The 27,101-nt window shown below is 45.9% G+C and overlaps 1 protein-coding gene across 1 annotated transcript in view; it reads right to left on the reverse strand.

The window, feature by feature from the left end:
* FBXO11 (F-box protein 11) overlaps nt 1-21,599 on the reverse strand; it is a 61,269-nt gene extending 39,670 nt beyond the window's left edge. Inside the window, exon 1 of the mRNA XM_069954921.1 lies at nt 21,206-21,599. Coding sequence (XP_069811022.1) covers nt 21,206-21,296 — 91 coding nt within the window. The 5' untranslated portion in view covers nt 21,297-21,599. The remainder of the gene's footprint in view (nt 1-21,205) is intronic.
* Between the last annotated feature and the right edge of the window lie 5,502 nt (nt 21,600-27,101).

A 27,101-nucleotide genomic window follows, 5' to 3' on the forward strand; every position in this document is an offset into this window, starting at 1 on the left:
AGTAAAGCAGCACTGTGGGGACAGGTACGTTGAGGTTATTGCGTACCCCCCACCTGCAGCAGATTCCTTATGTTGGCAGGACTTCTCCTTTAAAGGGAATCTACCAGCTCTATATCAAGCACACAGCTGCAGATACTGGCTGAGAAAATAAATGATAACGGTCTCTTAACTGATGGCTATTTGCAGAGGCATATAATCATATTTTCCTTCCAAGCTCAAAAGTCAGAGGCCGAGCTAAGCAGTTGCATGCACACCTCCTCCCTACCCCACCCCTATCCTGCCCTACATCATTGCGGTACAAGACTTCATATGAACCATGCAGGGCAATGGTATATATGCAACTGCATGGCATGGCCTCTGACACTTAAAGGGAACCTGTCACCCCCCGTGCCGGGGTGACAGGCTCCCGACCCCCCGCTACAGCCCCCTATACTCACCTGATCCTGCCGGGTCCCGCTTCTGGAGGTGGTTGGGTGACTGAGATCTCAGCCGCTGCAGCCCGGAGCGTGCGCTGAGAGATGAGTCCAACACTCATAGAGAATGACAGAGCGCTGGACTCTCCTGTCATTCTCTACGAGCGTTGGACTCATCTCTCAGCGCACGCTCCGGGCTGCAGCGGCTGAGATCTCCGTCACCCAACCACCTCCAGAAGCGGGACCCGGCAGGATCAGGTGAGTATAGGGGGCTGTAGCGGGGGGTCGGGAGCCTGTCACCCCGGCACGGGGGGTGACAGGTTCCCTTTAAGCTTGGAAGGAAAACAAGATTTTATTACTTTGCAGATAGCAATCAGCTAAGAGATGTATTTCATCTCCCTACAAGCTGCACCTTTGTGCATAGTATACAGCAGACAGATTTCCTTTACGCTTTTGCAGGCCCAGTGCTGCAATGACCCACAAGGCATGGACCCCACAGAAGCACCAAAAGAATACAGTAGGACCTGACCTTAAAGGCTAGCCTTGGCTCCTTGGTAAATCAGTATTGGTTGACCACCACCATTGCACCAGTTATTAATCCTTTAAGTGTAACTAGCTTTCCTTGCTGGCGGCGGGATACGCAGGTAAAATCCTGACACCATGTCGTCTGTTTGGGCGCGCGCCAAGGACAGAACCCATCCGGCAGCACCACTGACTGAATTGTGAGAGTGTATACAGTCAATGGTGCAGGGGGATGAGGTTTCAACATGGTATCCTGCCACCAGCAAGGAACAAGAGTTACACTTTTAACCACTACATACCAGGAACACCCTACTAGACCTGTCATATGAGGGAATCCCCTAAAGCTCAGACACTCACCCTGAGAAGCGGCAACAGCGTCAAAACAAACACATCTGTCCGGCACCGTCTATAGAGCAGCAATGGAGGCAACAACTTGTGCAGATTACAACATGAAATGCCTAACGTGACAGGTCATCGGCTGTTTATTCCATGTACATAATGTAATTCACCAGCAGGAGGGCCGAGCAGCACTGCACAGTCATGTAGCCGCAGCCAGTGCCAAAAAAATTTATTTCAAATCAACTGGTTTTAGACAGTTATAAAGACAGTTATCAGCTGCTGTATGTCCTGGATAAAGTGGTGTAGTCTCTCCAGTCTGACAGTGCTCTCTGCTGCCACCTCTGTCCATGTCAGGAACTGTCCAGAGCAGGAGAGGTTTTCTATGGGGATTTGCTGCTGCTCTGGACAGTTCCTGACATGGGCAGAGGTGGCAGCAGAGAGCACTCTTGTCAGAGTGGAGAGAATACACCACTTTCTGCAGGACATACAGCAGCTGATAAGTACTGAAAGACTGGAGATTTTTTAATAAAATTACAAATACTGTATATATCTTTCTGAAACTAGTTGATTAGAAAGAAAAATATTTTCGCCAGAGTACCCCTTTAAGCAACACTGCACTACCACTGGAGAACACATGGGGGCATGGTATCACATTCATCAGCTTTAGGGCCTTTATATATAGGTAGATAGCTGCAGGTTTACGAACAAAGAACGACCATGTACAAGCCAACCAATACTCATGTACCAGGCCCAGTTATAATAGGAATAATCATTAGATGGCTCCTGCAGCACAAGGAAGGACATACGGCTGGTAAACTATCCCATCAGCCACGCAGCCAGTGTTCCCGCATTCACCAGCTGATCACTGCCCTTTTATACGGGTCAATAATCGGGAACAAACATTCCTAAGAACACTCAGTCAATAATTGGCCGTGTAAAATGCTCCTTAGGTCACTTTCTCACATGCACGTCTGAAACCAGGCTTCCAAATGTTCTTCAATGGGAGCGCCATGTCACCAGGATTATCAGTGCAGCCAATGGGTGATGCTACCGGCCGTGCTATGGATACATGCATTGGCCAAACCTGGGACCTACCACCCATATAATGCAGGTGACACCCTCCAACTCTCCTCCACACCATGTGGCAGCAGGTTACTACCCTCTCTCCAGTCAACCTAGGCCAAGCTGTGCATGCACTTGTATGAAAGTATCAGGAGAGATAGTCTGGCCAACGGACACCTTAGGCGTAGGGCCAGCATAAGGGGGTAGTTTACCAAAGGAAAAAAAATAAAAAAAATGTCAAATTAACTGGTGCCAGAGATTTGTAATTTACTTTTATTAAGGAATTTCCAGTCTCCCAGTACTTATCAGCTGCTGTATGTCCTGCAGGAAGTGGTGTATTCTCTCTAGTCTGACACAGTGCTCTCTGCTGCCACCTCTGTCTATGTCAGGAACTGTCCAGAGCATGAGAGGTTTTCTATGGGTATTTGCTGCTGCTCTGGACAGTTCCTGACATGGACAGAGATGGCAGCAGAGAGCACTGTGTCAGACTAGAGAGAATACACCACTTCCTGCAGGACATACAGCAGCTGATAAGTACTGGGAGACTGGAAATTCCTTAATAAAAGTAAATTACAAATCTCTGGCACCAGTTAATTTGACATTTGACAAGTACTGTAAGACAATTTGTTTTTTAATAGACATAAATTACAATTCTCTAGCATTAGATGATTTGAATAAAAAAAAGTTTTTGGCCAACAACTTCTTTAACAGCTCACTGGCAGAGAACTAAAGACATAGGTGGGAACCCTCCTAATAGAGTTGTGTCAACCAAAAAGCCCCCTCCCCCATTAGCTTTCAACCATCACCAGCTGGCAGGCAGATCACAATGTGAGGAGGAATCGGACATACCCTGCACACTCCAATCAAAGGATCTGAGGAGTTTTCCACTAGCAATTCTCTATAGGGATATGTGCTCAGTTCACACAGGGCATCTTGCATTTTGACCCAGAGCAAAAAAAAAATTGCATAAGGCCTTATGTACACGTTCAGTATTTTTTTCACGTCCGTTGATTCCTCCTGCTATCCCACCTGTACAATCCGCTAAAAATTAAGGATTGGGGATATGTAGTGCATCCGTATTTCTGGAAATCCCCTTATTTCAACGTCATACCCATACTCTGCATGACGAGCTCCAGCATTTACGTACACCACCGCTCCGTACAAGTGACCGCAGCTGCGCTGTAGTACAGGGAACCACATGAAAGTGCTACATCAGCTGTGTATCTCCATTATTCTCATGATCAGTGGGGGGTCCTAGAGGTCAGACCCCCCCATCATAAAACGACAGCACATATTAGTAATATCAGACGGGAATACCCAAGAGACGAAAAAACAGGAATTCTCAATGCTGCGCCAATATATTTCAATATCTGTGAATCATCACAAACTAACAGCATCCCATCAAAGCAATGGATTACATGCAATAAAAAAAAAAAAAAAACAACTATGTAATACAATAAAAGAAAGACAAAAAGGCAAACCGCATAGCAACACACAGACATTTAAGAGGCCAAATGGCTGGTGCTGGCAGCGGGCACCACTGTAAGGACCAGGATTACCAACTCACCAATGTAATGCTTCACCAGATATTATCCTCTCTCCCTCAGAGACGCCAAGGCCACATAAGGTTTCTGGGTTAGCTGCGCAGGAGGGCTCGGAAGCAAGAAAACGGAGTGAAAAGGTGAAGCCAACCCCAGTATAATCCAAAATCCCTACTAGACAATGGGGCATTGGACAAGAAGCACACAGGGTCTGAAAAGACAACACAGCAAGGGCCAAGACTCTGTGGGGGATGGGATCGCAGAGGAACAGACAACGGAGGCTGGAAAGACATTTGTCTCTGCAGGTCACTGACAAAGGCCTATGTATCTCCAGAAAGAAGAAATAGATTCAGATTTTGCTGCCCGTTAAAATGAGGACTTCCCACCGGTTCATTTGCGAGGAGGAGATACATGTAGACGGATCCTCGCAGCAGCGTACAGACTGGAGACAGAACAGACGTTGTCTTCCTGAACTACAACCACCATTATTTCCAGACAGTGACTGGCCGAGGAGGATGGGGGGGATGAAGCAGTGACAGCTGGAGTGCAGATGGTGGCCCAGTCCTCATATAGGTGCTGTGACACCAACGTTACTCATCTGCACTTCCATCACATTTATAGACATGAACCTATTGTTGCATTTCTGTAACTGGTCTAAACTATACGATACAGACATCATTTCTTCCTTATTTCTTTCTCTCTTTTTTTTTTTTTTGCCGGCGCTTCCTAAATTGCCCAGATCTGCGAGATTAAGGCAGAAACATTTCTGGCCACGAGCACAATCTATGAATCTCCACCCATAAGGCCACATTCATACGTCCGTCCACTGTTATGCAATGGCCCAGGTCACACATCCGTACATGTGTATGGGGCCGCAATAGGCCAAAATAGGACCTGTTGTAATGCAGACGGTAATTTGCAGTACGGATTACTATACTAATGACGTTCCAATGTGGTGTCCATGAAGCACGGAGCACTAGAGATGCACATTCATAGGGTAGTCCGCAGTCGTGGGCTGCACTACGGGCGTGTGAATGAAGCAACAGACATGCAAGGGGCTCCGGGTATGGCTGCCGCACAGGCCGTCTATGATGTGATCTCAGGGCCTCTCAGGAGATTATACTGGAACCCATGGAAGTTGGTATTGCAGATCAGAGCTGCCATCTGTGTGTATGAAGCCTTTTAAAGGGCTTGTCCAAGTATTCTCATCTATCCTCTTATCTACAGGATAGGGGATTTGTCTGCTGGGACCCCCTGCAATCCATTCACTGCCTAAGCTGCCAGAGATAGCCAAGCTCCGCTGTCTCCATTAGAAGGAAGCTGCAGTGCCTGCCGTCCATGCCTAAGTCCCTGGAATGCTAAGTAGTGGAACACATCCTCGCTCCCCCTCCCATCCGTGCTTGAAGGGGGAAGGCAATCATACATACAGAGAGAAATAAACATTGCCTCGCTCTACTATAGGTGTATCTAGAAACAAAGATCTGAAATAGAGCCACCATGTCATCATACAGCTTTTGGCAGCATTTTTCACTATGTCCTGGGTTATGGTTCACTTCACTTCCATAGACATCAATAGGGGAATGGCTCCCCACACACCAACTCTCAGCACAGTCCAATATTCATGTTTTCTCTATGGTGAGAGGAAGGGTCGGCAGCAGTTAGACAGCTCCGTCAGTGGCTTATCACTCCCAGAACAGGGGATTAAAACCCAACATGGCCAGACCTTCTTCCCTGTTGGCATCACTTGTCGGTGGAGGCCACCATTCACAGTTGGGACTTCGAACCCTATTACATGGAAAGATTATCGGGAAATAGTTATAGCGTTTAAATGTAAGTGATAATCTTTCCGTGTGTAAGTGGCAACGATCATACAGATAACGAAAATTCATTCATATGTCGTTCATCACATCTTTTGAGCGGACCATAATCATCATTAAATGTTTGCAAATCTTTCGGTGTACGTACACGTCATTAGTTATTAAAATCGTTCGTATATTAGAGTACTGCGATAACTAACGACTATTGTTCTGTGTATTATGGTGAATGATTTCAGAATGTTTGCAAAAACTTATTTGCAGTTTATTGTTAATCAGTCAATAGGTATATTCTGCCTCAAATGAGGGCAGCATAAACTACTGAGACACGCTGAACAGATCAGTGTATTACGGACAATATTCTGTTCAGCCGTTCTCCTAATATGCAGGAGAATATGATTCTTGCCACACCCCTCCAGCTGCTGATTGACAGGTGACTGCCTATACACAGCATGGATAGATAACTGCTAATCAGCAGCTGGTGGAGTTTTCTGCTTCTGATGAATATTGAGGACTACCAAGCTCATGCACATAATGGTGAGGACTACTTATTGTCCATGTTATTCAGGATTAGCTGCACAGAACAAAGTAAGTGATACATCATTCTGTTCAGCTTCTCTGTCACTAGTTTATGCCACCCTGAGATAGGACAGCCTAAGCCTACTGAGAGTCTCAAATCTAAGAAAATGAAAAATGGCTTCTTCTGTTAGGACCCTTAGAGACCTGCCCCCATCCTTAGTAACTGGCTATCTATATTTTTGACCAAAATGACCAATAAATTGCTTTACAAAGTAATTGTCATGAGAACCGAACTCTGACCATTAGGAAAATGTTGAAATGCATTTGAAGGTTTTTTTTTATTGAATGTAATAGTGTAAATCTGTAGTCTTATCCCACTATCCCCACAACCAGTCTTTTCTTCTGATCCAACTTATGTCGGAAGGTTCTGCTGACTTATCTAATGTGCGTGGACAGCTTTAGACATACCCCAACTATAAGTGTTAGGCTAGGTTCACATCTATCAGGTATCTGTCATTTTACCAGAGAAGATGCACTGCATGATACCACCAATTTTCATAGAATCTACAATAGAGATTCCTAACTCCAACATGAAAAAGGCCAAAGTTATAGTTTCACATTCTACGACGTTTCAAACAGTGTAACCCTGCCCGGCCAAATCATCCTGTAAGTGACAAACACTGAGGCACAGTTCACACACTCTATTGTGTTCAATATGTATATTTATTTTTAACCAAAACAAATGGGTGCAGATCACAGATGGTGCACACCGCCCAAACTTCTGTCCACAACTGCGGAGGGTATAGGACAACCTGTATTCTGCAGTCATACATTCAGCCAAAACCAATTACATTGTATAGATTTGTGTTCTGTGCTCCTACACTACTGTAGCACGCTCCATAATAGCAGGCAGCATTTAGCAGTCCATGAACTACACTCTGTCAGGAACATTCATAGAAATTCCCAAGAAATGGAGGACAAAACAGGGCAGCAGCGACAGACGCCGTAACAAAAACCTGACATACTCCCCAAATGGTGAAAGCAATACGTGAAGCATTGTTGGTATTCATCATGTGACAGATCAGCACAATGTAATCTCCTTTATTCTGCTCCTATAAAAGGAGCACAATAAAAATAAATGCAGGTGTGAACAGAGTCTAACACTGTCAGATGATTTCTTTGAATTCTGAAAGGCCCCAGGATACGTCTAAATGCCCATTTTCAGCTTTACTGATAATTTACACCCTGAAATGAGACGTTTCCTATGAGACGAGCCGCGATACAAAGGACAGACATCAGCACCAAAGAATCTGCATTAAACTCCCTCAGACTGATCAATAACAGATTAAGTATTCCAAGCCTGTAGCCGAGCCGCTACTCAGCACCAAAACGCCAACCATCGCCCATTATATTTCATTAGGAAAAAGACCTCTCCCACAGACAGCCATAACCCATAAGCTTCTATAGAATCTGGGCCCTTACATTTAATATATAAATCATTCAAGACTTGCAGTATCCAATACAAGGTAAAAGTACATGGTGAAAATACCTGGCATAAGGGAAGCAAACGCAGCAGGTCCACCGGCAAGCCCACCTGTGGTCACTTGTAGCTGTGTAGACTATTGCAGTCACTGGCTTTGCAGCTCTCTCTCTCGGTCTGAATACTATATTGTTTAGTAAGTGTTTGTTTCCAGTTGCCTTTGGATAGTTGGTTGTACAACACAAATCATAAGCTGTGCCTGGCTCCCTGTGGCTACTACTCCCATAGCAATGTGTGGATATAAACAGTACTAATAAAGTGCGATGCTAGCAGCTAATTGTTGTTAGTCTGTGTGTAATTAAACAGGGAATTTCTAATTAAAATAAAAAGGTTAAGCTGAAGTGTTCTTATAACTATTGTATCCGTCATCCGGTGAGCGCTGTCACAGTAATGCTACGGGACACAATGCTGCCACAAGTCGGCTATGCAAAGCAGACCTAGGTTCCACAGGGACAGTCATGGGTTGGGTTAGGACCACCTACCGCTTTCAGTGTCCACATTATTTGATATACAGCATTGGGTTCACGTCTGCCAGCTTTTAGTTACAATAGAATTGTGTTATATTAACCTCAGTGGCTGTTAGGTACACGTAACACAATCTACAGTAAACTTAGGAGATGACCTTTCACCTATCCTCTCAAGGGTTAGAAAAACATGGCAGCTTTACTCTAGAAACAAGACCAGTCCTGTGCTCAGGTTGGGTGTGGGTCTTGTAAGTGAACGGAGCTGGATTGTAATACCACACGCAGCCTGGGGACAGGGGTGGTGCTGGTTTTGCAATAAAGCTGTTGTGTTTTTTTCCTAATCCCAAATATCCACTTTAAGAATAGGTGGCAATTAACACCAGGATTTTATTTTAAGGTAATAAGACAGCCCCCGGACCCTACCACCAGTGCGTAGGCTCCTAGTCAGCATGGTGGTGTCTGGTAACATGTCCGTGCAGTGGATTACGCACAATCTCTGGTCTCCTACTGTAATGAAGAGTCAATGAGGAGTTGTGGTTCATTGTTTGTGCCGCACTATGGCCGCCTCACCACTGCTTCCTCCTCCACCTTCCTCAGGAATAACGCATGCTGCCCGGCCTCCTGCTCACGCCCGCTGCCCGGCCTCCTGCTCACGCCCGCTGCCCGGCCTCCTGCTCACGCCCGCTGCCCGGCCTCCTGCTCACGCCCGCTGCCCGGCCTCCTGCTCACGCCCGCTGCCCGGCCTCCTGCTCACGCCCGCTGCCCGGCCTCCTGCTCACGCCCGCTGGGTGTGATTCCCCTGACGGAAATTAAATACTGTATTTATTTTTAAAATTTTTTCTCACTATTGTATAATTTTTGGGGTATGTTCACAGGCACAATCCCGTGCGGGCTCCCGCTCAAAATCCCACCCGCCTCAGTGTGTCAATGCGACGCCTCGCGCCTCCGCTCAAAGTATTGACATGTCAATTCGCCTGTTTTAGTGTGAACAGACCCTTACAAGTGCAAAGAATTCCCAATTGGGTCCAATTTTTTTTATCTTAAATTCAGTTTGTTAAACAATGATAAGAAAACAGAAAAAAAACTAAACTATATTTCATATCCATCAGGTGAATCAAACCTAGGGGGAAAAAAAGTGTTGGACAGTAGACAGTGATTTACCACTAGACCACAGCTCCAACACAGTTAAAGGCCTTTTACACAAGCCAATAATTGTCCCGGGCGTTGTTAGAAACACTCCTGCAACCGATAATTGGCCCATGTAAAAGTGATACTGATCAGCCGGGAGCGGGAAAGCGGCTAATCGGGTCTTTTGAGAAGGGTTTAAAAATGTGTCGGCCGCACATCTTCCTGTGTATCTTCAGGACCTGCATTACTCCATAACAAATTTAAAGCCAGAGGAGGTGGGACCAGAAGATACAGCCGGTGGCGGGCAGACTGGAGACCTGGGTGCTGGGCAGCCCTGTCACCCAATATGCCGTGCAAAGTTACTGCAAACGAGCAACGATTCCCTTTAATGTGGGCCACTAGGAGTATAAAGGACAACAATCATCTCATCTATGTACAGCAGTGAAGAGAGCGATAGCCTGAGCACGCATGCTGCTTCTCCACTGACTCAGGAGATTATGCCTCTGTTCTTCTGATTGGAGTTTGTCAGACGCTATTACTCTTGGGATAGGTAATAACTTTTAATCTTTGGATAATTATTCTGCTACTTTCTTGCAGCGCCATACTCAACCACTGATTGTGTGTGGTACTGCAGCACATAGCAATTCAACAGACAGAGCAGAGCTGCAATGCCAGACACTAACTATGGATCTGGCCATTACAATACAACTCATCAACACACATTACCAGCAACTTTGTGAGCAAAGCTCAAGTTACTGGATTTAACTAAAGTTAAATGAGCCTAAATAATAAAAATAACCAAGGAATAAAGGCTACGCTAATGGTGTTATTACATGGGCCGATAACTGTAAACTGCTAGATCGGCGCTCGCTTACTGGGCCTATTACACAGCCCACTAACCGTTTAACCGTTATTGTTACCAATATCCTTGCAGCCCTTGCTTAAACTGTATACATTACCTGTCCAGGCTGCAGGGCTCCTCTTGCGCTCCGCTTCTCCCCGGCTCCCATGAGCTCCAGCTTCAGAGCGGCCTGTCTCCGCTCAGCCAATCACTGGCCGCAGCAAAGCCGGCCTGTGATTGGCTGAGCGGCCTGTCAGCTGAGACAGGATTCTCTGAAGCTGGAGCGCGCGGGACCCAGGGAGAAGCGGAGCGCAAGAGGAGCCCTGGAGCATGAATAGGTAATGTATGCACTTTGCATATAGTCAGCCGCCGGCCGCGCACAGCTATTACACGAAGCCCAACATTTATAGGTCCAAACCAATATCAACGATCAGCCGATGATCGTTGTGTTTATTGCATCCATATAGGGCCGATTATTGTTCCGTGTAATAGTACCCTTAGAAAGGAGACGAATGAGATGAGCATGCTCACATCCAAGACTATGAAGGGTGACAAGTATACCGGTGTCTCGTATCACAGCGCCATGTTATGTAAAACGGTTATTGGGTTGCTGACGTCCTCAGCTGCCCTGAATATAAAACACAGTATTGGTGCAATTCACAAGCTACACAAGTACACATCTAGCGACCTTAGAAGAGGATGCACCAGGATTCCCCAAAGTATCACTTCCCATATTGAGGAAAGGAGAGAAAAAATATGAATTAAAAAAAATCATTCAACTGGTTGTAACCCTGGTAGGATCTATAATAGAATACAATGTGGCACCTTGGAGCTGAAGCCTTTTAGGGTATTTCCACCTTTGCTACAACCTCACTTTTCATTGCTCTGACATATTCAATGTAAACTAACTTCTAATTTCTAATAATTTTCACTAAAAGGGGATCGTTTCGTAGAGAGATTAAAAAAAAAAAAAAAAACACTCTGGTTCCATACTGAAAGCCAGTAAGGCTCCCAATGTAGTGGACACAACCAGCCATAAAGAAGATGATGGGAGAACCCATTACAATGCTTGACTCTCTTACAGTCACTAAGCAGTCCTATGGTCACAGGCTACAATCATACCCATGGGAGTAAGACAGTGCTATAGACTGAGACTGGCTTATCCCAACCAGAACAAAGGGATTGGTCAGCTGACAACTAACATGACATTTCTCTCCCCCAACATCAGTCAAGACGCCCCCAAACACATTAGATGGTCATCAGATTGCGCGGATATGTCTAATATATAGGGGGGCACTACAGAAGTCGTGTTCACAGGGCTTGTAGGGATATGTAAGGCCCAGAGCAGAGTGTACATAGTCTCTTCCCATTGTATGCAGAGTAGCCTGAGTCACTGCCATTTGCTGTCCCATTAACATAGTGTCTTTATGAGTTCATTATATTTGCATCTACAAGCTCTATTTACTAGTGAACTATTTTGATAGGAAGCGCTGCAGGATGACGCAAGGATTCACTGGGTCACATGGAGCTAGCTGTCATCTGAAGCAATAAGTAAATGCCAGGACACCAGTCATCTGGCTGAGGAGACAGGACAGGAATCTTATTAGACATAGATTAAACACTCGAGACGGACATCACAACATCTCCCATAGTATAGTATTGTATTTCCCCCCAAAAGTTATACAAATCACCAACTCACACTTATTACGGGAAATGCTTATAAAGGGCTTTTTTCCCTGCACTTACTACTGCATCAAGGATTCACTTCCTGGATAGCATGGTGACGTCACTTCCTGGATAACATGGCGACGTCACTTCCTGGATAACATGGCGACGTCACTTCCTGGATAACATGGCGACGTCACTTCCTGGATAACATGGCGACGTCACTTCCTGGATAACATGGCGACGTCACTTCCTGGATAACATGGCGACGTCACTTCCTGGATAACATGGCGACGTCACTTCCTGGATAACATGGCGACGTCACTTCCTGGATAACATGGCGACGTCACTTCCTGGATAACATGGCGACGTCACGACCTGACTCCGAAAGATGTGTCGGCTGTGGCTGCTGGATAGGATGATGGCAAAGGGACACAGGGCACTGGAGGGACACTGAGCATCCCCCTGCCATCATCCTCTCCAGCAGCTACAGCCTGCACAGCTCTGGCAGTCGGGTCGTGACATCACCGTGTTATCCAGGAAGTGACATCACCATGTTACCCAGGAAGTGAAGCCTTGATGCAGTAATAAGTGCAGGGAAAAAAGCACTTTATAAGCATTTCCTGTAATAAGTGTACATTGGTGATTTGTATAACTTTTGGGGGGCAATACAATACATTAACATTTTCGCCGGACTTCTCCTTTAACTTTCCCATTTTTCTTTTAATCTTCAAATAGACAACTAAAGTATTTTTATATTGGATTTTTGAGATGCTGTTCACAATTGGTTGACAATTTACACTTTTTTGTTTGATTGGTGGGGCGGGGATGCATTGAAGGCAATGCTATGACAAGTATTGCCTCACACTCTGAAGTACTGGGCCCTTTAAAGTGAAGACCCCAGAGTTGACCATGATTTGGTAATAAATTGTAGTATTACCATGACATGTGGATAGCTTCCTACAGAATAGAAAAATGCAAGTCATGGTTAAGAAAAAGTTCATGAAATTAGACACTTCTGCATAAGGAAAGAGTGACTACAAGTATAAGACTAAACGCAGACTCGCTGTCACCATGCAGCCCTCAGGTGCAGTAAGCTATAGAAGGAATCATGGGAAATACACTTAAAAGGGAAACAAACAGGTTAGAAGACGCAAACAATGAGAATGAAGACGTTTTCTTACCTTCATCCTCAGTATTATTGTCACTTCACTCAATATGTAAATGAGGTGGTTTGGTACACGGGGGGGGGGGAGGCGGCTTGGTGCACAGGGGGGAGGTGGCTTGGTGCACAGGGGGTGGGAGTGTAGCACAATTCTGCCCTTTACAAAACTACTGAAGTGTGTGGGTGTAATATTTTTCCTCAATATACTCTGCACCACAGCGTCACACCAGCATTTATTTCAGTATAAATTTACACTAGCTCGCTGGGGGATGTGAACAAAGATTTTTTACCTTACAATGTCTTTAGAGCCGAGTCTACACAGCACAGGCCTTTTCTGCAGTGGAACACAACAACAACCTGAAGGGAAAAATTGTGATCCATCAGCACCCCCCCCCCCCCCCATCCCATACAGCCCTGTGTACATTGCAGGGGATCTATGGTAGAGAACGCCATCAGGTGTGAATGTGGCCATTTATGTATTAGTTACACCTGCAAGCTTATCAGAGTAGCCTTTGCAGCATTTATGGTGGTTTTACACGGAGCGATAATTCGCCCGATCACACGATTAACGATTTTGAATGAACAATGTTTTTTTTATAACGATCAGCGTTTATACGGAACGATACATCGTACGGAAAAATCATTAAACGATCGTTTTGCGATCTTACACATAGGTGAAATCGTTTAAAGACTGTTTGCATGGAACGATCTGCGAATTTTTTGTGAACGATCGACGATTTGAGAACTTGTTGAAAGATCAAAATGAACGATTTCTCGTTCGTCGTTTGATCGTTTGCTGCGTTTACACGTACGATTATCGTTCGAATTCGATCGTTATCGTGCAAATTCTAACGACAAATCGTTCCGTGTAAAACCACCATTAGGCTACTACTAAGCTCTCAAACTTCTGTGATTCACAAGCCTTGAAGACTAGTATAGCAGGGGCACATCTGGTGTTACTTCACTGGCTTCCACATGAATATTCCAAAAACAGATCAAAAATGGGTAAAAGTTTAACAATTCAACTGGGTAAAGGCCCTACTACACAAAGCGATTATTAGCCCTATTCTGCCAATAATCACTTCGTATAATGCTGGGTTTACACGGAACGATTATCGTCCGAATTTGCACAATAACGATCGAATTCGAACGATAATCGTACATGGAAACGCAGTGAACGATCGAACGACGAGCGAGAAATCGTTCATTTTGATCTTTTATCTTGTTCTTAATTCGTTGTTCGTAAAAAAAATTTGCCGTGTAAACAGTCGTCGCGCGGAAGTCCGGCCGCCCGCAGCCCGGCCCCCTGCGTTGCTCCGATCGCCACCCCCGCCGCCGCTCCGGCCACGAGCATACGTTACCTGCTCCGCGTAGCAGGTCTTCGAAATCCCCGGCTCCCCTCTTCAGCGCATTCAAACGGCTCCTCTTCAGCCAATCAGTGCTGCCGTGCATTGATTGGCTGAAGAGGGGAGCCAGGAATATCAAACGGCTCCTCTTCAGCCAATCAGTGCTGAAGAGGAGCACTGATTGGCTGACTGGAACAGGTAACGTATGCTCGTGGCCGGGGCAGCGGGGGCGATCGGAGAAGCGGGGTGGGGGGGGGGTGTTATGCAATCGGAACGGCGGCAGGGGTGGCAATCGGAGCGGCAGCAGGGGTGGCACTCCCTTGCTCCTTAATATCAGGTTGTTTAAAAGGACCCTAAGGGTGGTATTACACGGGCCGATGGGGGCCCAATAATACCTGTAAACGAGCATTTACTGGGCCTATTACACGGCCCGATAATCGTTTAACAAGGGCTGCAAGGACATAGTTATCGATGTCCTTGCAGCCCTTGTTTAAACTACATGCATTACCTATCCACGTTCCAGGGCTGCAGCTGCGCTCTGCTTCTCCACAGGTCCCGCACGCTCTAGCTTCAGAGTGGCCTGTCAGCTGACAGGCCTCTCAGCCAATCACAGGCCGGTGCCGCCACGGCCTGTGATTGGCCGGGCGGCCTGTCAGCTGACAGGCCACTCTGAAGCTAGAGTGAGCGGGACCCGGGGAGACCGCAGGAGCAGCCCTGGAACATGGATAGGTATTACACGTAGCGGTGCGCGGTCGGCGCCCGACGAAAATAGGTCAGAAGCTATATCAACGATCAGCCAATGATCGTTGTCATCGGCTGATCGTTGTATTTATTACATGGAGCGATAATCGGCTGAATCGTTCCGTGTAATAGTACCCTAACACTCAAAACGTGTGAGATTTGAGCCTGATAGTGTTCCACATGGTAGAGAACCAGGCAGAAAACCTAAACTTTTTACAGTAGATTTTGTTGGTAGCACAGGTGATACTCACTGGTTTCATATGCTTCACCTGTACGTGCGGGGAAACCACAACAACCTGCTATAAACTAAGGACAGTTCTGCCTCAAAGTATTCGGAATGGGATTAAAAGAAATAGGAAATATAAAGCAAAAACTAAAGCTTCCTCCACATGATCGTAAGTGCTAGAAATCAATAGGTTCTATACCATGTGTCATATGAAGATCTTATACTTTCCTTACCAGCTCGGTCCACCTCTGGCTTTGGGTCAAAAAAAAAAAAAAAAAACTGCAACAAAAACTATAAAAAGGTCTTTCAGCCGTGACTTCTAAACAGCACTGTCCCTCTACATTTACTAAAGTGTCCTGGAGGGAAGAATATTACTTTACTTACCTGAAGCTCCCTTTACAGTCATTACCATTTCAAAACATACGCACTCCTGGGCCGCTACAATACGTGACGGACTGAGGATGTTTGTTTTGTAAAGCGTGTACAAATAGGTAGACAAGTCACACTTGCTGTTTAAGTTACTGGGGGGAGAGGGTAAATTATAATGTGACAACTCTGGCTCAGCGTGCGCCAAAATACAGAGGTACTGGGGGATATACCATTTGCCTCACCCATCACACTTCCTCAAAGTTTGTAAGCTCCTGGGAGCAGGCCCTTACTCCTTGTGATCCCCACCACCCATTTTCTTAGACTGTAAGCTCTTGTAAGCAAGACCCTCAAAATTCATGCCCCCTAATTCCCCTTAAGATTGTGGGTATGCTGGGAAGTTTAAGCGTTGCGGAATCTGTTGGCGTTATACAAATAAATATTTTTATTATTATTATTAAGTTTAGTTTTGCAACAGCTGGAGAGCCACCGGATGGGAATATTGGGGGAGATTTATCAAACATGGTGTAAAGTGAAACTGGCTCAGTTGCCCAAAGAAACCATCAGATTCCACCTTTCATTTTCTAAAGAGTCTGTGAGGAATGAAAGATGGAATCTGATTGGTTGCCGGGGGCAACTGAGCCACTTTCCCTTTACACCATGTTTCTATGACAGAACCCACAATGCACCAGCACCAGGTTCTGTCAGCAGTGGATCCATACTCCATAGTATATGCCTGTTCTAAGTTTTATTACACCACAGTAGTAATATTGAGGTGTTACACAGATGGTCAGTGATCTCTCACCATCAGAGGTACCTTGTCAAAGTTTTGCACAAGACCCATAAAATGACAAATTTAAGGACCATTGATTTCTATTGGGCTATTTACACTACCCAGAGTTTTATGGATTCAGCAAAAAAAAAAAAAAAAAAAAGTCCTAGTACAGACCAGCTGACCAATAGAAGTCTATAGGATACATCCACAAAAAAATCTGGATCTCCGTAATTTACCCCATCTCAATGCATGCAGAGCCACAAAAAATACGAATTACAGATATACTACAGACAATTTTTTTGCGGCCTGCAGACATAATGTACAACCCTGAAAAATGACTGAACGCGTGAATGAGGCCTAAGGGTTTGTTCACACAGACCTGAGATGCTGTAGATTTAAATGGGGAAATTCCTCCCTGCAGCATTTAAGTCCTAAGGGTATGTTCACACAGGATAAAGAAATGAGCAAATTTCATGCAGATTTGACAAGGAAATTCCTATCAAAATCTGCATCAAAGAGGATTTGGAGGGGGATTTTAAAAAGTACAATGTGATGAATCTACATGGATCAGCATCAAAAACTGAAGAGAAATTCAAAAAATGATGCGTGAAAACTAGCAGGTGTGCACATGGCTACAAGTTTCCTATTGACATCAATGGGACTGGAATCTTGAGGGGATTTTCACACAATTTAAATTGAACTTTATCTCAGAAGACTGAAAATACTAAGACTGATCGCCAAACCTACCACAACTCCCATCATGCACTGAGAGCTAAAGGTGGTCAGGAAACGTTAAAGAGTTGTAGTTTTGCAAGAGCAGGCTAACCACAAATTGTGATACTACAAATGTCGGCTAGCTTCCCACAAAGACAAGAGCCCAATAGGAGCCCACCAGAGCAGTTTTTACAATTGTAAAAAATGCTTAAAAAGAAAAACATACAGATTGTAAGATGCAATATTCCACCTTAGGTATTCTATTTCCTATCCCTTCTTACCTGACAGCATCTTCATCTAAACAAATCAGGACAACACAGGTCACACACACAAAAGCCAACGCATTTTAGCTGTCAGGGCATGATGAGAGATCAGCTTCACAACTGGAAAGCAGCAATGACATAGAATATCTACAGATCACATTGCGTTTTTGCAGTCTGTTTACTCAATACTTTTTATATGGTTTCTTACAGGAAAATGTGGTCAAAGTTTTTGTGTGCTTATAAAAAAAAAATAAAAAAAAAATGCGGATTTGGTTCAATCCTATTTTTCATAATAGAACTCAATGAAAAAACGGATCCAATCCAATGCCCACAATGGCATGTTTTTTTCTATAACACAAATGCCTTGTGTGAACCCTGTCTTACTCTAATAAAAAGGAATCTGCCCCATAAAGCATTCCAAACTATATAGTAGAGGGAGGACCCTCATGTCTGATTATATGCCAAAGGCTGCTGGGACATGATGGGCGTTGTAGTTAGGCAACGGCCGGAGAGAAACAGTTTGGAAGACATTGCCTGTAAGGGACACAAATGTCTGCTAAATAATCCTATGGACACAAAGACTGCGCCAATACACACAATGTCCCGATATGACCTCATCACAACATTCACCTGGACACATCGTATCGCTGCCAATATAAATCCCATAAAAAGTCTGTTCTGAACCTGCATTAAAAATCTGCAAACATTTCCAGCCAACCGAACCAAGGATGACATCCAATGGATGGTTGGATCTGTAACCAATGTGTCAGGACAATACATTTTCCATAGACAATGATACAAAATGTCTCGTAAACCAGCAACAATCTGAAAAGTTCTGCATGAAAAATACTATTTGTGGCGCGGACTAAGATTTCCCAATGACATCAACAGGATTTGGTTGTAAAGGTAGAATGCATATTAGATCTGCTCTAAGGGACCCCAATATACATTTCCGCTAAAGCCTCCTATAAATACAGTACAGTGATGAAAAAAAAGTCCTGATACATGAATGCTTAAAAGAGAGATCTTTCAGGGGGCGAAAAAAATGCACCATGCATGACTGTACCACCAGGCCCAGGCTGAAGCACTGGAGGCGGCCGATCCACCCTTAGTGGGAGGAAACCCTAGCCCCTCTATGATAGGGTTCCATTGATTCTAATGGGGTCATGTCATGGAGGGGCTGTGGTTTCTACCCACTGGGGGTAGGTCGGCCGCCTCCAGTGCTTCAGCCTGGGCCTGGTGGTACAGTCACTTTAAAGTGTCACTGTCGTGAAAATATTTTTTTGCAGAAATCAATGGTCGAGGCGATTTTAAGAAACTTTGTAATTGGTTTATTAGCCGAAAGCTCTCCGTTTGAAGCTCTCCCCCCTGTCTTCATTGTTCTCCTATGGAGAGAGCTAAATACAAGACCAAAATAGGACATCAAAGAGTTAATCTACAAATACCTCACCCTTTATCTTCTCTGACAGTCAGCACTGACCTCTCTGAGCTCGGATTACAGCTGTCACCCAGCTCCATGCCTGTAATCCTCTGTTATCTGCTTTCTGCTGTCGGCTAACTCCCTCCTCCCCTCCCTAGAACAGACTGGGTACATCTGATGCAACAAGTCACAATTTCCTGATTTTTTGCAGTGGATGGAAAAGAGGAGGGGGGGGGGACCTGGGAAAAGGAATGCAGATAATGGAAGATTTAACTAATAAACTCAATTACAAAGTTTCTTAAAATCGCCTGGACTATTGATTTCTGAAAAAAAAAAAAAAAACACGACAGTGACTCTAAGGCTGAACTGTCCCCCTAGGCTGTCCCGAGTTGGAGACCTTTAATGGGGCTTGTTGTTTTGCACGCCAACATATATGCTTTGTAACATAGTTCAGATCCTGGAATATAAAAACTCATGTTGAAATAAGCAGCCATCATGAAGGACATCTAATGGTCCGTCGGATAGGACATCCCCGAGTGCTTCTTGCCCATCTGGCTCAGACCACTGTGTAAGGACAATGCATTCTGTGGGAAAAATACAACGTGTGCATGTGATTGCAAGTTTCTCATTTCTTCTCGGATGTACCTCACGTTACTCGGTGTGAACGTATTCTACAAAAACATCAGTGATCCCCAACCTGCGAGTCTCCAGCGGTCGCAAAACTACATCTTCCATCGTGCACTGACAGTCTTCAGCAAAAGGACTTGAAATTCAATGCAGAATCTGTGTTAGGATGTGACGAGTTACTTAGTGTGAACATACTCTAAGAATACTGAGAGTAACAGTGAAGAGAAACTAGTAGGAAAACACTGGGCCTAAAAGAAACAAAATCTGACCAATGGCTTCTGAAGACTTGGTGCCAACGACCCAATGTCCCAATATGACATCACTGGAGCGTGCATGCCAATGTATATCCAACTATATCGTAAGATCCAATTGGAGATTCACAGACGACATGGGATAACACTAGGGCACCACTGGGATTGTAGTTTTGCAACAGCTGGAAAGCCACAAGATGGGGGAACACATGGGTTAGAATATAGACAGCCAATTGATGGCAGGGCATGATGGGTGTTGTAACCATTGGAGAGTCACAAGCTTGAATACGCTGCCCTTACACAATCTTAATAAAGACTTTGCTATAGGCTTCCCACAGACACAAAGACTTGGCGCAGGTAAGGGAGACACAGGTCTAACGTAGAGGTTGAAATATAGACAGCTGAAGGCCGTCAGGGTATTATGGGAATTGTCGTTTTGTGGCCAACACTAAACTTGGCACAAAGTCAGACATCATCATGTGACCTTACCAGAGTTCACCTGTACGTACGCCATACATGCCATCTAACGGTAAAACTGGTAGGAAACTGTATTGGCCGCAGTCTGTGACGTACGGTCGGATTCCAGGTCAATATATGGTTATCGTTTTTAGAGGTATTGTCATGAATGAGACGAGATGAGGATCTTTTTATTGCGTGGCCAGAATTGTTCTCAGTTCTGACCACGCAATAAAAAATCCTCTCGCATCTCGTTCAAGACAATACCGCTATAGACGATGACAATATATTGACCAGGAATCTGGCCGTGACTGCGCCCAATACAATTTCACTGTTACGTCCACGACACTACAAGAGTCGGGACAATACACGGCCTACACCACTACAATGCCAATCAGATCACAGGTCAGACGGCGGCCCTGATCGTTCGCTATTGATATTATCAGCGACTATCACGGGTCAGAACACGGTAAATCACACGCATCACCGAGACGAATTTCTATTGGTTTAACGTAGGACAAAGCGAATTTTACGTCACGAGCCGCCACGACAACAGAACACGCTACAACCTACAACCGTGTCAGAGAATAAAGGACGGGACACGACGCCATTCAGGTCACATGTTATACAGACCGCGGCCGATACGATATCCTAACGATTATTACGTCACACGAGCCCCATATTACGCCATCGGTCACCATGACAACAGGAAACTGTAAGCACCCAGTGTTGTATTCGGGTCGATGGGCCGATCACGGGCCGCATTGTGTGTTACCCGGAGAGCAGCCGCTGCCGTGGGCCGCTCACAGGCCGCTGTATAGACGCTGCGGTTACTGGGCCGCCGTGTGGAGCGGAGACAAAGCGCGGCCTGAGGCCCAGCACAAGCCGCGCACTTTCCTGGCAGCGCCCCCCGAGGCTGCTGAGGGAGTAGGCCCCGGGATCCCCGTGCGGCCTGTAATCCAGCTGCCCCCGCCTCCCCCTCCCCCCTCCGCCGCCCCCGCTCTTACCCCGCTCCCCGGCGTTGTTTCTCTCCGGCTGCACCGGGCGCGGCCTCGACACTCGCCTGGGTCTCCTGTTCGCTGCTCTGACCGAGTTCATTTGCTGACTGTCGGGGGGAGGAGGGCCGGGCTCCTGGCTGCTCCCTCAGAGCTGGGCTCGCCCCTGCTTCGGTTACGGAGTGAGAGAGCGCGACCTGCCGTTGCCTCACAGTCCAACCGCCGCTTCTCGTTCTCCTGGTCGGCTCCTCCTCGCTCCCCGTCACTCTGCCGGTGTGTGGAGCTCTCACAGGAGCCCCGAAAAGATCCCCTCCCGTAAGCCCCGTCTGTCCGCGGCAGGAGGAGCCATTGACACCGCCAGAGACACAGTCACACAGCTGAGGAGGGGAGGGGAAGACGCGCAGTCACAAGCCTGCCCCCACCTCAGCCAATCACAGCCCGCGACACAAAGCGCTGCCTACCCCGCAGCCAATCACAGCCTGCCTTACACAGAGCGACCTTCCGCACAGCCAATCAGCTGCCGTGTCTCTCTTACACACACACAGAGCACCACAGCCGCTGAAGGAAGATGGTGGCTGGGGTGGAGTTGTACTGAGCAGTCCCTCACACAGAACAGGGACGGCTGTATGTATTTATAGCCGCTTCCTGATCGCTCCAGCTCCGTGCTGTCGTACAGACAGAGGCTGCGGCATGGAGCTGCTGGACAGGCTGCCCTCCCCTATAACCAGTAATGGCTGGCAGGGTGAAGGTCTTGTGGTGACGCAGTGCCCTAGGACGTGACTGTCCTCAGTGCTGGGCACTGCCTGTGATCAGCGGCCGGGATGGTCACATGCCCTAGTGCGGCCTGTGTTATCAGAGTACACGGCTATTGTCGGGCTGGATGAGGTGATTATACGCCCGCATCCTCCTCACACTCAAAATCAACAAAAACAAAGAAAATCGGACAAAAAACTATTCACAATGTCTGAGGTCACATGATCTGCCAGGGTGGATGTCTCCGGCCATGATGATCTGTGACTACATATGTATGACAGGATCAGCGGCCACTACACATGTATGACAGGATCAGCAGAGACTACACATGTATGACAGGATCAGCAGAGACTACACATGTATGACAGGATCAGCAGAGACTACACATGTATGACAGGATCAGCAGGGACCACACATGTATGACAGGATCAGCGGCCACTACACATGTATGACAGGATCAGCAGAGACTACACATGTATGACGGGATCAGCAGGGACCACACATGTATGACAGGATCAGCAGGGACCACACATGTATGACAGGATCAGCAGAGACTACATATGTATGACAGGATCAGCGGCCACTACACATGTATGACAGGATCAGCAGAGATTACATATGTATGACGGGATCAGCAGAGACTACATATGTATGACAGGATCAGCAGAGACTACACATGTATGACAGGATCAGCAGAGACTACACATGTATGACAGGATCAGCGGCCACTACACATGTATGACAGGATCAGCAGAGACTACACATGTATGACAGGATCAGCAGAGACTACACATGTATGACAGGATCAGCAGGAACTACACATGTATGACAGGATCAGCAGAGACTACACATGTATGACAGGATCAGCAGAGACCACACATGTATGACAGGATCAGCAGAGACTACACATGTATGACAGGATCAGCAGAGACTACACATGTATGACAGGATCAGCAGAGACTACACATGTATGACAGGATCAGCAGAGACTACACATGTATGACAGGATCAGCAGGAACTACACATGTATGACAGGATCAGCAGAGACTACACATGTATGACAGGATCAGCAGGAACTACACATGTATGACAGGATCAGCGGCCACTACACATGTATGACAGGATCAGCAGAGACTACACATGTATGACAGGATCAGCAGAGACTACACATGTATGACAGGATCAGCAGGGACTACATATGTATGACAGGATCAGCAGGGACTACACATGTATGACGGGATCAGCAGAGACTACACATGTATGACAGGATCAGCAGGGACTACACATGTATGACAGGATCAGCGGCCACTACACATGTATGACAGGATCAGCAGAGACTACACATGTATGACAGGATCAGCAGAGACTACACATGTATGACAGGATCAGCAGGGACTACATATGTATGACAGGATCAGCAGGGACTACACATGTATGACGGGATCAGCAGAGACTACACATGTATGACAGGATCAGCAGGGACTACACATGTATGACAGGATCAGCAGGGACTACACATGTATGACGGGATCAGCAGGAACTACACATGTATGACGGGATCAGCACAGATTACATATGTATGACAGGATGAGGAGGAATTACACATGTATGACAGGATCAGCGGCCACTACACATGTATGACAGGATCAGCGGCCACTACATATGTATGACAGGATCAGCGGCCACTACATATGTATGACAGGATCAGCACAGATTACATATGTATGACAGGATCAGCAGAGACTACATATGTATGACAGGATCAGCTGATCATTTGTCACTTCTGGCGGGACGACCCTCTTTTTGTTTTTATTTTCGCAGCCCTCCTGATCTGCTGATCTATCCTGGTATGTTGATGGACAGATGACCTGACGGGTGACTCCACTAGTGGATTATAATAGGTGCGGTTTGGGTGGTAGCCCGGGGCCCTGAGCTCCTGGGGGCCCATGACCACCAAAAAAGACTTATACTTTCAGTGCAGTATTGTCTCCGGCTACAGTTCTGCTGTGATTTGCAAAAAACTGCTGCTTTTTACCGCAATTTTGGACAAATCAGGGCATCATGACATTATTTATCCTGTACTATGAACACCCCGCTAGTGCTGCCATAGTTACAGTGGGGGGGGGGGGGGGCAGGCTTGGTGAACAGCCCGGGGCCTATGGTGAAGTTAATCTGCCCCTGGGTAACTCCGCCACGTTCTGGCTGATCTTCGGTTTAGCGGCAGCTATAAGTGACTCTATCACCTTGATTTATTGATTTACCGATTAGATGGGTTTTTTTAACATCTTTATTTTTATATTTTCTTCCAAACAAAGAAGTAAAGATAAGTTGAAAATACAGAAACATATCATCAATTCCCAACAGTCTAGTTTTACCGATTAGATGTTTTAATGCTCAGTGTTTCTTTTTATGATTGTACATTTTTTTTGTACATTATTATGGGGGAGCCAGTTTTAACAACAGTTAAACATATGCTTTACAGCAAGCCCAGTGGTACAGACACAATGGTCTGTAGCAGACCCTATTCGCTTGAAGCGGAGAGGTTTCTAGGCATGCTCTGTGACCTGTAAGGAGGTCATTCTACAGGGAGGGGGAGGGGAACTCTGAGCTTCAGCTATTGTGAATACATGTGTTATCTGTACACTGATGTCACCTGTCAGTGTACTCCTGTCTGTGTTATCTATATACTGGTGTCACTGTACTCCTGTCTGTGTTATCTATATACTGGTGTCTCTTGTTATTGTACTCCTGTCTGTGTTATCTATATACTGGTGTCACCTGTCGCTTTACTCCTCTCTGTGTTATCTATATACTGGTGTCACTTGTCACTGTGCTCCTATCTGTGTTATCTATATACTGATGTCACCTGTCACTGTACTCCTGTCTGTGTTATCTATATACTGGTGTCACTGTACTCCATAAAAAAAATGTTTAACATAAAACCTTGATTTAAACTGCTGTTTATGATCTGAGGACACATTTACTCCAAATTGCGTTAAAGGGATAGTGCGGTCTTTAGCATTAAACAACATTGTAATATGTGTTATTTAAGTGAATGGCCCTCTTCCCCATGTCCTCTCCCCCCCAAACCCGGAAGTGTGGTGCATTATACTTACAGTATTAATGTCGACCCTTGCCGCCATCTTGGGACAATCACGTCATCTTCAGGAGACCGGCCTGACCGCTCCAGCCCTCCCTCATGCCGGCCCCCCTCCAGCACGTCATCAGCGATTGGCCTCCTGAAGAGGACGTGATTGTCCCAAGATGGTGGCGACAGTAATACCGTAAGTAAAATGCACCACACTTCCGGGTTTAGCGGGAGGGGGAACATGGGGAAGGGGGCCATTCACTTAAATAATGTAATGTGGACAGCCGGGTCCTCACAGTCAGTGACAGGCCACTGCGATCGGCCGCCCACATGGCGTATAAGTGTGACTGGTGCAGGTACACAGATCCTTGCAGCCTGATCTTCTGAGAGGGTCCACCAGAAGACAGCGGATACCACTCATCTGTGCTGTGGCATTAACCAGTGCGTGTAATCCAGTGTTTGCAGCTAATAGTTCCCTAGAGAGACTTAAAAAGTGTAAGAATTAAAAAAATATATATTGACCTAGCCCCTCCCCTAATAAAAGTCTAAATCACCCCATTTCCCATTTTATAAATAAACATGTAAAAATAAATTAGCATATTATATATCATAGCGTAATTGTCCAATCTATTAAAATAAGTGTCATGAATGTGCCTGGGATGAACTCCGTGCGCCCCTCGGCTCGTGCTGCGCGGCTGAGATGGCGCTGATTTCAGTGTTTTGTGTGTCTTGAGCAGTAACCTGAACCTTGTCTGAACACTGCTCTATTTCCTTCTGTGTGTTCAGCCACACCCGCTTTGCCTGAGATACTCCTGGCCACTCCGGAGTTAACTCTGATGCTGGTTAGCTAGTCTGATTGACTGTTCTCCCTGCCAGTCAGGTTGCTCTTGCCCCAGGTGTTCTGAGGAGATCAGGGGTCTGGTCCAATCAGCTTCTGCACTGGACCTCTGGTCTCCTATATAGTGTCTGCCAGCCTGCCTCTCACTGCCGGATATTGAGCTTGTCTCTGCCTGGTTCTGTGTTTGCTATTCTTGCTCTGTTTATTCTGACTCTGCTTTGTATTTCTGACCATTCCTGCTTGCCGCCTGCCCTGACCATATTGCCTGTTTATTGACCTCGCCTTTGGATTGTGATTTTGTACTTTTGCTGCCCGTTTGTTGTGACCCGGACTGTCGACCATTCTTTATTGTGTTTTGTCTGTCTGTCTTGTCTTTGTGTCCCACCTAGCCAGTGCAGGGACTGACGCCCAGTTGCTCGCCGCCATCTTAGGGCGGATTGTGGCAAATAGGTAGAGGACAGTGGGCGGGGCTGAGCTTAGGAATCACTGTCTTGTATTGTCCAGCTATCCGGTTCCTGACAATAAGATGATATTCCCGCACGGTGAGCGGCATAAAGAAAAAGCCGTTAAAAACGCCAGGATTGACGACTTTTTAAATTACATTATATATATAAAAAATGTAAAAAAAAGAAATGATCAATACATCCTATCTACACAAATATGGTACTAATAAAAACTAGAGATTATGCTCAAAAAATGACGCCCCATACAGCCCCGTGGATGAGAAATAAACAATGGAGCGATTGTAATCACACCTATGTGCAGAAAAGAAAGCTTTACTGTTAAAAAATAGTAAAACATTAGAAAAGCTCTATAACCATACATTCCCTGACGTCCCATCAGCGGCACAATAATGGGGTATTTTGCCTCTGTGTACTGGGCAGGACAAAAGGAATATTTAATAGAACTAACCAGTTAAAAGAAAGACTCCTCCCCTCCAGGAGTATAAAGGTAGCCTACACCCAGTGAGTAGTTTTATTTTGGCCTGGTGTAGGGCAGGACTGGTGTTCTCCTCCTCCCACCCAGTCTTCACTTTTAGCGGTCATACCATTTTGGCCAAAGAGGTCTTGGTTTGCCCAACTCATATCCATGAGCAAGGGAGACTATTGGAAATTACCGACGATACACAACCTAGTGTCTGAGGGCACTCACTTGTGTCAGGATCTGGAGTCTCTCCACCTAACAGCTTGGAGATTGAACGGACCTTATTGAAGAATAAAGGTTTTTTC

The sequence above is a fragment of the Dendropsophus ebraccatus genome, chromosome 15 (assembly GCF_027789765.1).
Source record: "Dendropsophus ebraccatus isolate aDenEbr1 chromosome 15, aDenEbr1.pat, whole genome shotgun sequence".
In the NCBI taxonomy this organism is placed as follows: Eukaryota; Metazoa; Chordata; class Amphibia; order Anura; family Hylidae; genus Dendropsophus; species Dendropsophus ebraccatus.